At 43.5% G+C, this 12,556-nt stretch overlaps 1 protein-coding gene across 1 annotated transcript; it reads left to right on the top strand.

The window, feature by feature from the left end:
- Nucleotides 1-211: 211 nt before the first annotated feature.
- On the top strand, nucleotides 212-11,661 carry CTXND1 (cortexin domain containing 1). The gene is made up of 4 exons (XM_075007064.1): nucleotides 212-338; nucleotides 1,361-1,472; nucleotides 9,425-9,491; nucleotides 9,989-11,661. The coding sequence occupies exon 4, from the start codon at nucleotides 9,996-9,998 to the stop codon at nucleotides 10,221-10,223; it is 228 nt and encodes a 75-aa protein (XP_074863165.1). The 5' UTR covers nucleotides 212-338; nucleotides 1,361-1,472; nucleotides 9,425-9,491; nucleotides 9,989-9,995; the 3' UTR covers nucleotides 10,224-11,661.
- The last annotated feature ends 895 nt before the right edge of the window (nucleotides 11,662-12,556 follow it).

Consider the following 12,556-nt stretch of genomic DNA (forward strand, 5'->3'; position numbering starts at 1 on the left):
CGAGGTCAATTATCTGAGCAACTTTTATATAGGTATTAGCAGATGAGAATTCTCCTTTAAATCAAGAAGGATCCACACCAAATGTCCCTTCAGTCTCTTGCTGCAGAGGGCCCCTTGGAGCTTACAGGAAATCTGTAACATTCACTGTACATGTGCAAAGGAGACTTTTTTTTTTCCTCCCAGGACACCTACGTGACAATGGAACTGCTTCCAGGTCTGTGCGGAAGTGAATCTGATTAGTGTCTCTATGCAGGTAAAGCCACTGCGAGCACCAATGAAACTTTAGGAATTCCACTACCAGAACGCTATCATATGCGTAAGGGCCTCACCTCTGGAAGGTACGGATGAAATTATATTTATGAAATCCAGCATGGTTTCCCTTTCCTCCCCTCCCTGCACATGGCTTACATTTTATGATGAGGAATCAGTCAATTTTCTATTAAACAGGGAAAGGAGCCAGTTAGGAATTTGTCTGACAGTGTGTAATGAGAGCAGGGAGTTTGGTGGGGGGATGAGCCTTTTGCATGCACCCTCTGGATTGCTTTTGTTGTTTGGGAATTGTTGCACAAGGGCTGAATTTCATTTGCACGTAGTGGTGCATGCCGTTAAGCAGAAGTGACACTGCCCTTTTCCAGCTGAGGTCTGAAGCAACCTTTAATCTTCAAGAAAAACAAGCCAATCTGAAGTAAAAAAGTATGTTTTAATATTTTCATCCACTCTTAGGTTCATCCAAAACAGATCTACTTGAACATCTAAGTCAGTGGCTCTAAAAGCTCCGAGGACAGCAGGGAAAATCCCTATTGTTAGCAGTCACCCAGGTACAGAATATTAACAAAACAAAAAAAGCAGTCCAGTAGCACTTTAAAGTGCTACTGGACTGCTTTTTTGTTTTGATAGTATATAGACTAGCACGGCTATCTCTCTATTACAGAATCTTATGTTACTATGCTGTGGGTCTTGTTCCCCTCCCAAGCGTCACCCATCTCTTCTCCTTGCTTCATTGTAAGAGAACGATGACTCTCAACCAGGGGCATGTACACCTGTGGCGGTACACAGAGCTCTTCCAGAGGGCATATTAATTTGGTATTTCTCAAAGTTTTTATGAATAAAAAAAGGACTTTTTTTTTGCACAGTCATAAGTACGATGGCAAGTTTATTGCCAAAGGCAATTTCTTCCAACCAACCAGTTACGATTAAGTTGTTTAAACAAATGTGTTGCAATGGTAGAAAAAAAAATGGAGTGAAAATTGTAGGTATTAGAGGTACTTATGATTTTTTTTTTTAAAAGGAGTACTTTATAAAAAAAAGTTGAGAAACACTGTAATAGAACATAGTTGTTGTGTGCTTTGTATCTGCCTAGAAGGATGTACCGACAGCTCCGAGAGTCTGTTCTGATGACACCACAGTCCAGATATCTCCCAGAGCCTAGTGCTCTCTACACCCAGTCTCTCAGCTGGGAGCAGAGTCTAAAGGTAAACCGAGGCAGAGCAATGAAAAATTCAATATACTCCATTTAATAGAGGGAGAGGAAGCCCAGCAGGCAGCCAAATGAAAATGGAACATTTCTTCCCTGCCGCAGCTTGTTAAGAACCATTTATTTAATGAAAGAAATTAAGAATAAAAATAAAACAGCTGAAAGAAACCCATAACAGCTCATTGGGAGTTGATAAATTTCACACCCATAGTGCTTCCAGCTGCCAACACGATGGAAATTCATGTTTAGATTTATGTGGAAAACACTAATTAACCACAGTAGGCACTGTTAATATTTATGCGTTCCACCTGTAATACATTCTGACTGGGGTAGGTCATTGCCATCTCAACCTTATTAGGCACCATGCAGCGCTCATTTTGAATGATTAATTTTTCTTACCTGGATGACAATGAGAATTGTCTGGATACAAGTCTTGCTGCATGGGGGTGGGGGTGGGGCTGTTTAAAAGCTGACAGAGGGAATGGTAGCAAATAAACACCTGTTTGTTCCTCTGTAAGACATTAGGTCATTGGGGAAAAAAAAATGCCATCTCCTCTGTGGCAGCCCTCGAAGGAGGAGAGACCTGGAGAATATCTTGCCCTCAGGAAAAAGGAAAATAAGGCAAAACTAAGCAGCTTTGGCCAAATTTTCACCTTACGCAAGTCAGCATTGCTCCCAATATCTGCCTACAACTATCACACCTGACAAGGATTTAATTGGACCAGATGATTTATGACTTTCTTCTGCCTGACACAGCAATGTGACAATGGTTTTGTGTTGCATGTTGACAAAGTACAGTGCATTACAGATTTGCAGCTTGAAACCACAATCACCTTCCTACTCTCCAGGCTGCAGAGGACAAGAACTGTGTCTCCCAGTTCAGGGCTGCTCTCCAGCTCCTGGCATAACAGAAAGGACCTCAAATCCTGTAAAGCTGGGGAGCTGCCTGCAAAGCTTTCCAGGGCAAAGGAGCATAGGTTTTATTGCATAGTGTGGTAAATTCTAGTGTAATGGATCCTCTGATTCCTAAGCAGTCATTTGCACTCTGGATTTCCCTTTCATGAGTCTGCTGTTTCCAGCTAATCTGAAAAGATAAATACACACCTATTGTTAAACAGCCAGGCAGGACTGACCAGGGAATGTCATGCCCTGCAATTCAGAGGCTAGTATATCACAGAAGCACAGATTGTTACCATCACTTTTACTGATTTTTCCCCCCACCCCCATGTGCACACACTGCTAGTCAATTGGCTGTATCACTACATTAGAGCCAGGCACCCCCCCAGTCTGATTGCCTGTACAAATAGACATGATGTTACCACCTGTGACAGCAGCAAGTCTTTGTATCACTGAGTTTGCCTGAAAGATTTCAGAGAAGGGTATCATCTGCAGCCTGGGAAAGCAGCATTATAAAACAGTGAGAACAGCCTCCATGGGCTTGCTACCCTTTCCCTGCGTGTAGCAGTGAGTGCAGGGTACACTTTACTCCCCCAGCCCTACATGCTGGAGAAAGAAAGTTGCACAATATATGGGGCTGTTACGAGGATCTTTCCGCTAGAGTAGAGGGAAAAGAAGAAGATTGGGACAAATGCACAAATCCATGCCTGGCCCCAGATTTGAACCAACCCCTTCAGGCATTTCTGTATTCCTGAATCACATGACCTGCTGCTCCCAGCCTACAGCAGGTTCTGCTTCAAAACTGCAGGGTTCTTTCTATTCTCTTGGGTTGAAAGTCACCCCAGTGCAATGAGTCCACACCAGGCTCCATTTGCCACTGAAGCCCTCAGTCTGGGCTCTGTACACTACAGAATAGTTCCTCTTTAAACAAACCAGCTGCTTAGCAGCATTAGTTTTACTGGAAGTTAATTGCATCCTTAACTATGTTGTCTATGTTGATCTACCAAACACTTTGAAGCTGATCCATTCCCTCTAGTTATTCACTTATCTTCCAGTTTTTAAGACCCTCAGATGTCTGTGAATTAGGAGACTATTGATGTCCTTTAGGTTTTTTTTTTTTTAAGTTTTTGTTCTGTCCTTTTCTTGCCTCGGCTCTCTGAGCTAGCATAGTTCATATGCAGATACATTGCGCAGTTGTAACAGAGCGCACTATCCTGAGAAGTCTACCCCAAGCAAGACAAGGTCTCCTCTTGGGGATTAGTACATTAGCCATAGTCTTTGGATTGCCAAGTGGACACTGGTGTTAACGTCTCAGAGAAGACTGCAGCAATTTTAGGCACGCTCTTGCCATTTTGTTACAATATAATTATGGAGAATTCCACTTTGGACATGAGTTGACCCAGGTGAAAAGCCAGAAAACAGAGATTTAGTTCGCTAAAGACTGCAGCAACAGACTCTCTAACTGATATCTGCAACAGTTCTTAGGTCCCAATTCAGCAAAGCACTTAGAGCACATGCTTAAATTGCATTTAAACATGGGCTGAAGTGCTATGCTGAATTGGGCCCTTAATGGAAGGGCTACTGCTACCCTTTCTTCTCCCCCTCCCCCAGGCAAGGATATAGAAGATGACAATTAGCACATATGGTAAACTGGCCATCTGATTCAAATGTGAAAAAGCAGCAGCTGCAGCAAGATACCAGTAACAGCAATGGTACGTCTGTTGTTTCTACACCAGCACAAAACTCCACTCAGGGAGCTGAAGTAAAAAGACCCAAACATTTGTATAATTTTTAGGATTTCAATTAACCGAACTGTCTGCAGAATGCTTTGAGCAGCAGTCAGTGAAACACATTGATCGTGAGACTTTTCTTTGGCTATGCTTGTATTACAGAATAAGAATCTATTAACTGATATACAAGAAATAAAAACAAAGAAGCAGTCATGGAAAGCTTAATTTCCTGCTAAGGAACAGTAAGAGGCAAAATAGATTTGATGGACTATAGCGTTCATCAGTTTTAGTCCCGCAATAGAAGACAGGCAAATGAGAGATGGTTGTTCAAGTGAGCTTACTAAGGCCCTGGTCCTGCAACAGTATTGCCAATCCACAGACATCACTAACCATTAGTCAGGCCCAATAAACTCAGGAGACTGGTAGAACAGCACAAGATTAAAACAATTTTTTTTTTTTAATTTGCCTTCTGCTTTTTGTACCTTTGGGATGCATTCAGGTCACGTTTTCAAGCTTTTCTCTGCATCCAGGAGGGCTCAATGCTTTTCATTTATTTATTTTAAGGGAAGCTGGGATTCTGACAAAGACAGGGTTCCAAGGGGCTGGTGCATTTAACACATGTCCCCTTCCATCCTCAAGCCTCCAAGTTTCATGAGACTAGTGATAAAATTGTTGGAACTAGCAACTGTGCTAGACTTCACTTACCACGAGGGCACCTCCTTTGGGCTGCTCCGGTATTAGCTCCTTCCACATCTGAAGCCCCCTTCTGTTGCTTATTCACAAGCCCTGCAACCTCTCTCTCAGTGCAACTCCACGTGATCCCTCTTCGTGACTCAGCACCTTCCTCTTCAGGGCTTAGCCCTCTAGGTAGATCACTGTGTTTCCCCCTCTTCTAGGGAACAAAGGGTCTCCAGATCAGCTGTGCAGTTACCTTCCCAGGACATCCTACAGTTGAAAACTGGGTCACTTTCCTCCATTACAGATAGGAAAATTCAGGCCTGCCCACTACCCTCAGTTTCAGCACCAGGATGTCCAAGAAACAGTCTGCTATTCCCATGCTCTGTTATTTCCCTATGCTTTCTTCTTTAGCTCCCTGTGGCTATTTCACCTCCCTCACCCAGGAAGTGACTACAGACCACATCCTGTAGAGCCCCCTTTCACCTCTTCTGGTTTTGGAACAGCCTGGCTTATACCTGCTCCGCTGAAATTAATCTTCGAGGACCTACCCAGCCTAATTCTCCCACAGGCACCACCTATTAGGTTTATTAGCATCTTCCCCTCTGCCTTAACTCTTTCAGGTGAAGTGCAGCGTGAACACTCCATCCCAGCAACCCCAAAAATGTAAATCAGGGCCTATATTTAAATCATGCATCCAAGTATGTGAGTTCTTTCCTTTGCAACAACATAACAACTGAAAGCTCTGCTTCACCACTGTGATCTGTAGCATTTTATTACCCATTCAAAATTCCTAGACTTCCATCTGAATAGCAATTCTTACTATAACTATCACTGTTTATCATGCTGATGAGGTACATGATCTGATATCCTGTCCTTTGACATCACTGCATTGTTGTCTTGTCAGCTCTGAGGGATATTTGGATTATTTTTGTTCATCCCTCAACTTCATTTGAATTTTGCCATGTCCTAAAATAGACAGTTCAGGCAATTTATTGCAATACTTGGTTCAGCTCCTAGGGACACATCACAAGTAGTTTAAGTGTATCATGTGCCCCTGACTCCCCTCTGACCTTCCTAAAATAATTTTCTCCTTTCCCCCCAACCTTCTGGGATGCAAGCATCAGCTCCCCAATGCTACTATTGCATTGTGTCACAGAAATGGATGACAGTCTTGTCACAATAGGTGCTTTAAGGTACATCTATAATTACCAGGAGATCAACCCAGTCAGGGTGAATCTTCTGGGATTCGATTTTGTGTGCCTGGTAGGGATGCACAAAATCAAACTACCCGAGCTCAACACTCAACCCCTGTACTTCGGGGGTAAGGAAGGTCGATGAGAGACACAGTGAGGATGGCCAGAAAAGTCAGTACTAGATAAATCTATTCCAGCAAGCAGTTGTTGTAGCTGGAATTGCATATCTAGGATTGAATTTCGGGTCTAGTGTAGACCTCCCCACAATAAATATACCAAAATAGGCAGAGGTAATCCAGCCCTCAGAGGAGCGAATGGTATTGGTTTGTGAGCTAGAGATTCAATAACGAGCAACACTTGTGGATTCCCTCACCAGGAGTATAGCACATGCTGCTTGCACTGTTCAGTCTTCATCACATGAATATTTAGCAGCTGTTCATGCTTGAGGATCATGACACAAATCTTTCTCATCGTCACTTAACTTTGAGTATTTCATGCCCTGGTCTCATGCCTGCCAGTATTTGAAATTGTAAACATCAGCTCCTTTGTGCATTTTCTTCTATACTGCTGAGCTATCCCTGTCCATGCTGGCCTGCTCCAAGGCAGTGTTTTTATGTAAGCAGGGGAAGGAGGAGTCCCATGGTATCTGGCTGCTTCAGCTATTTACTTCCGTTGGTCCCATTTGGGCCATTTCACCTCTGATTATGGTGACCTTCACATTCTAATTATGGCGGCAGTAACTTAGTTAAATAAGATAGTCAGGACAGATCCTAACTTTACCTGCTTGAAGTCACAGGATTGTCAGCTTGAGCGTATGTGCTTTGCTGAACTGGGCCCTTCATCCGAATTCAGATGCTCTCAATTCTGATGCATTTGTATTTTAGCCTAACAGCAGAACCAGACTCAGCTTTTAACAGTTGGGATAGCAGAGTTCTAGAATTACTGTCTCAAACCCAGATTTGTGGCGCACAAAGGGGAGAAGGTCTGTATCTCAGGATAGTTTACTGTGGCATGGTCTACATTCAAAAATTTTACCAGTAAAATGTTACTACTATTGACACAGGCTTGCCTGAATCCCCTCTCAGCTGTGAGCCCTGCCAACAAAAGCCTGAACGTTTTGCTAGCAACATTAATCGAGTCTCCAATCAGTATGATTCTACTAGCGAGATGCCTCTGTGGATGCAGAAGTACTAAGGACAAATACAGTCCAACAACAGATCCAAAAATCAATGGTCCCTGCAGCAGAGATCTCTCTGGTCAAATTTATAGCTGCCCTGGGTCACAGTGACTGAAATCTGCCCTCCTCTAAGGCATGTTCTAGAAATGCCTTTTTCAGTGTTCTTCAAAAAAAAAAAAAAAAAAAAAACCAAAAGAACAAACCAAACCAAAACAAAAAAGAACAAGAGAAGCCTGAACTCGGCTGGTTTACACACTGGTAACTGAGCAGAAGCTCTCTTGCCCTGGGGCTCTCCATTGTATTTGACAGATGTCCTCTGTATTACTCTTGCGCAACTTTGTCTTGTGACTTAACCAATACCCCTGCTTTGCTTAAAACCCAAAGGCTATGGGTACACTACAGCGCTCTGTCAACAGAAGTCACTGTCAGAACTGATTTCCCAAGAACACTTCAGTTGACAGAGTGCAGCCACACACAAAAGCCAACTCAGACAGCACTTGGCTCTGTCGAAAGAGCAGCTGCACAGCCCGGCTGCTCTCTCCACAAAACAGGCAGCTGGAAGCCCATTGTTCTGGATGCCCTGTCTGTGGAGAGAAGCCCGCCTCCCCCCCCCCCGGCTTGTCCACACAGCTTTTTGTTGTTGTTGTTGTTGTTGTCTGTCAACAGCACTGTTCTATCTAAAAGCTTTGAGGAAGAACACTACCAGCAAAGTGCTGTGGGGCAGGATGGGAGGGATAGCTCACTGGTTTGAACATTGGCCTCTCAAACTAAGGATTGTGAGCTCCATCCTTGAGGCGGCCATTTAGGGATCTGGGGCAATTAGATTTAAAAAAAAAAAGGTGGGGGATGGTGCTTGGTCCCCCCAAGAGGGCATACTGAACTCAATGTCCTCCCAACATCCCTTCTAGCTCTATGAGGTGTGTGTGTGTGTGTGTGTGTGTGTGTTTTGTCCAGATACCATCAACAAATCCCATTGTGTGTGTGCACACTCCATGAGTTTGGTCAACAAAACCAGGGTTTTGCTGGGAAATCTTACCAGTGTAACCGTAGCCAAAGAGTAAATGGATCATTGGGGAAGTAGCCTCAGGCAGGTGTAATTTACTGCTCCCCCAGTAATGCACTTCGCACTTTCTTCAGAGCTCTTGACACTTAAGCCTCCTCCCTCCCCTCCCCCCATTCTTACAATGGCAGTTGCCTGGACAGGGAATACAGGAATTCTGTTTTAAAATAGCCAGTTTATGCTAAAAGCTAGCACTGGCCATAACAGGCAAAACTGACAGAAAGTAAACGGGAAAAAGACACACTTTTCCTGCCATTCAAAGTACACACTTCTGCAGGCAAAGCTTACCAGTAACCAAATTACATGCAATACAGTGCACATAGTAAAAAACAGCTCCACCCTTGCACTGACTGCAAGCTACATGCAAGCCAATAAGCCACAATTCAAACTACACATATGTACTGAAAATTCATTGTAAAAGCTGACTGGATGCAAGTTTTCAAGTCCAGAACGTGTTGCCTGCATGCCATGGTTAGATGCAGGAAAATAGTAGAAACAGTGTGTGGTTAACTGGTGGGGAGCTGGCTTTGAGTGGCTCACATCGCTGTCTGGCAGTTGTAGGAGCAACTTGTGGAGGTGCCAGTAGGGCCAAAAGCCACTGTGGGCCCTGGGGCAAGATAGGAAGAGGGCTCATCAATTGTCTCCTTTGCCCCACCCCCCACCTCTCCTGGCATTCACCTGGGAGGTGCCCACTTATTTGCACCCACACAGCTCTCTAGCCCTCTGGGACAATTTCACTGAATCTTTCCCACAAGTAGCGTGTGAGCTTTGCTCAGACATTTCAAGGCAGAGCTGTCAACAGAATAGGACACTTTTCCCACTATTCTGCTATTAAATACAGGGAGCCCCAAGCAATTATCCCTCTTTTATTCAGCACCACAAAACAACAGGAGTACATCTATGCTGACCTGTGATGCAGCCCAAAGCAGTTAGTACCTTGCACTTTCTTTCTGAATAGTGACCAAGTGTGAATGCCTGCTGCCGAAACAGCTGAGCTGGCAGGACTTCGAATACAGGCAGATCTTGGAGATAGGTGTGTTTTAGTGCCAAGGTCTCACCCAAAACAAGAGCTTATTCTAGGTCCAGTTTCTTCCCCCCGGCCCTTGAAGTGTGTTTGAATGGTAATGCACAATAAGGAGCTGTTCATGGTTAATAGGGGAGTAGCTCCAAAGTTGCAAAAGGTATTTAAAACCCATTCTCCTTGCTCTTTTCCAGCACAGCCGCTGTCCTCCTTCGCTCACCAGCCTGGATGTCAAGGGAAACCTCTCCCACCACTCACTCTGTGAGTCAATTCCCCTCCTTTAGAGTCCCAATATACGTCAATTGCATTAAGAGCTAAAGAAGCAGCAAGCTACACAACTGGCCAGCAAACACCATGATGTGGTCAAACCCAGTAGGGAGAGATGTGGCAGTTGAAATCGAATTCATTTTTTGCTGTTAAGGATATCTAAGTTAGTGGTATCCCTTTAATATAGATTGCTTTGTTAAAAAAAACCACCCCAACCCGAAAACAACCCTTCTTTATTAGCTTCTCAGGAGCAAACAGGGATGAGACAAATTACCAAACAGGGCGATCACCATAGAAGAGGCAGCGCCGAGTTCTATGTCCCGCTTTGCCTGCTGGCCCATAACATTTCCAGACTCTCTTACCCAGCAGGGTGAAATCCTGCCCATTGAAGTCAATAGGAGTTTTGCCACTGACAAACAAGATGCTGGTTTCCTCACGCTTAGTGATGCAAATTAGCAGTCCTCTCGTTTGACAGTATGGTGGTTTTGCAGGTGTATTATGACGACGACAGCAGTAAACACAAACCCAGATGAGGAGCGACAAACAATGGAGGCGCCAACACCAGAGCCTGTGTACGTTGATGTGGACAAAGGACTGACACTAGCATGTTTCGTCTTCCTTTGCCTTTTCTTGCTTGTGATGATTATTCGCTGCGCAAAAGTCATCATGGACCCTTACAGCGCCATCCCGACTTCCACGTGGGAAGAGCAGCACCTGGATGACTGAATGGAACACTGCTGGCAGCTTTCACCGCAAACCCTGCAAGGCCTTTTCGTTCAGAGAAGGTGAATTTAAGGTCAACCACCATACAGAGTGGTGCACATACCTGGGACAGACTATTGGCTACATTTTCTTTCATAGATGGTTGTAGACACTGTGCCCTTATCCTATTTCTATGTTATAACTGTAGCTTGAATAGCACAAATCTCTCTAGGCAATAAGGCTGCCTTAGAGCTTCTTCGAATATAAATCTCAACCTGGCATTCTTTTCCCTTATGGCGTATTGCCTATATTGATTCCAGTAAATAAGGAGATGGCTAAGTCCTAGACACACACTTTCCCTGGCAGTATTTTTGAAACTTACTTCCAAGAGTCAGGATTATGGAATATGCCAAACTTGAAACTATTTTCAAATGAGCAGGTGTACAAGTGCTCATCATATTTACAGTTGTTAATCTGGGTTGCACAAGTATAAAGGAGGAAAGACAGCAAAAGAAGAGGCATCATTCAGAACTAGGTAGTCTAGATAAATTGGGGTTATATTTTTCTACTGGCTGGTAAGAAAGACAAGTGTTTAGCCACATTTTACAAGATGCTTTTTACCTTGGCAAACTTAAGCACCTTAAAAGAACTTCTCACAAAATTGTAATATATATGCTATAATTAATTAGGTCAAGGTTTAAAGAGGGAAAAAGATTTAAAGAACTCCAAGATTTAACTGCACATTCTTCTTTTGGTAAAAGGAGAATTCCTCATGTTCATTAAGATTTCTGTAAGTGTCCACCCACTCATCTAAGACCTTTCCATTTGAAGTTCATACCTATACAAGGCAATTTTGTTTCCTCATTCATTATGCAGTCATGATCTGATCTCTGCATCCCAGTGTATTGCCACCACATTCACATAATTCCCCAGGTTTCAATGAGGCTATCAATAAAAAGCAATGCTAACTTCTGTGCCAAAAGCATAATCACACCTTATTTCTTGCATTCTGAGTTTGAATTTGGCAATTTCTCTCCAGTCTTTTAATCTGCACACAATTCAAATGCACATACCCTGATCCTGCTGTCCCCACCTCACATTTTCACTTGAAGTCAATGGAAGACTTGCGTTAGGCTGCGTCGACACTGCGTACGTTTGTTTCACTGATACTTTTTTCCGAACATCTCAAGGTTGAAATAAGTTGAAAAAGCGCATTCACACAGTCACAGCATCGCAAAATGGTGCACTCTCATTTACAGCCACAGTTGACAGCCACAGCATTGCAAAAGGAACATTCAGATAAGCTGACAATCGACAGCTGTGCTTTGCCCAGATGTGTTCATTTTCAACCTTGAAAGGGGGTGGGGAGCCTACAAAAATGATTCGCAGAGCTGGAGTAACTATTTCAAGGGAAGAACCCTCTTATCTCAACTTTTTGGGGATGGTAGAGGAAACATTTTTGGGGGGAAAAAACTGCAAATGTAGTCCAGCCCTTACAAACAGATGCAGGATTGAGCATAGAAAATAATTTAAAGTGTATGTAACAAGTGCCTCTGCTACTTTCATTTATTTGAAATCATTTATCTTTACTTAATCAGAAAAACTAATCTTGTGGTGAATGTATTTATCCAATACAATTAATTGGCTCCAATACAGAACTTGCTCGTCATCTTTTAAAAATAGGGCAGTTCTAGATCTCTAGTCTTCACAATCCATTTTCCTGGTCTCTACTGTCTGAATTGTTCATGGAGCTATAAGGGGCCAGACTGTCACTTTATTATTTACCCTGAGCAAGAGCAGAGAATCAAAATCACAATTTTCTGCCTCTTTGATGAAGAGTAAATTACTTCACCTCTTTGCATGGAGCAACTTCATTCCCCAGGGCTGGCAAGTGGGGACCCCTTCCACTGTCCCTGCAGCTCTCTACAGCCATCTGTTTCTTCCAGTTTGCTCATAGCCCAGCAGGCCAGACAGTATTTCATGGTATTTTCACCATGCAGAAGAAACTTTTTTTGCAGCTTGGTGACATACAGTTAACTTCTATCCTATTGTGTATGAACCTTGTTCTCTGGGGCTATGTCTACATTAGACTAAGAAAGTCAACTGCAGAGATGCAATTCTAGCTACTCCAATTGTGTAGCTAAAATTGACATATCTGTGCTCAGCTAACTTGGCCGCCCATGCTGGAAAAGGCTGATGGGAGAGTTTCTACAGTTGACCTCCCCTACTCCTCGTTTCTCGTGAGGAGTACAGGGGTAGACTGCGACACCTGAGAGTTCCATTTTCTGGGGTAGTGTAGACAGAGCCTAAGAGCCGATGGAATTATGCTTGTTTACACCAACAGTGAATCTGCAGGT

The sequence above is a fragment of the Carettochelys insculpta genome, chromosome 12, assembly GCF_033958435.1.
Source record: "Carettochelys insculpta isolate YL-2023 chromosome 12, ASM3395843v1, whole genome shotgun sequence".
In the NCBI taxonomy this organism is placed as follows: Eukaryota; Metazoa; Chordata; order Testudines; family Carettochelyidae; genus Carettochelys; species Carettochelys insculpta.

Bases quoted from the DNA above. Each gene is read 5' to 3' on its own strand.
- CTXND1 (XM_075007064.1), top strand. From the start codon at position 9,996: ATGACGACGACAGCAGTAAACACAAACCCAGATGAGGAGCGACAAACA.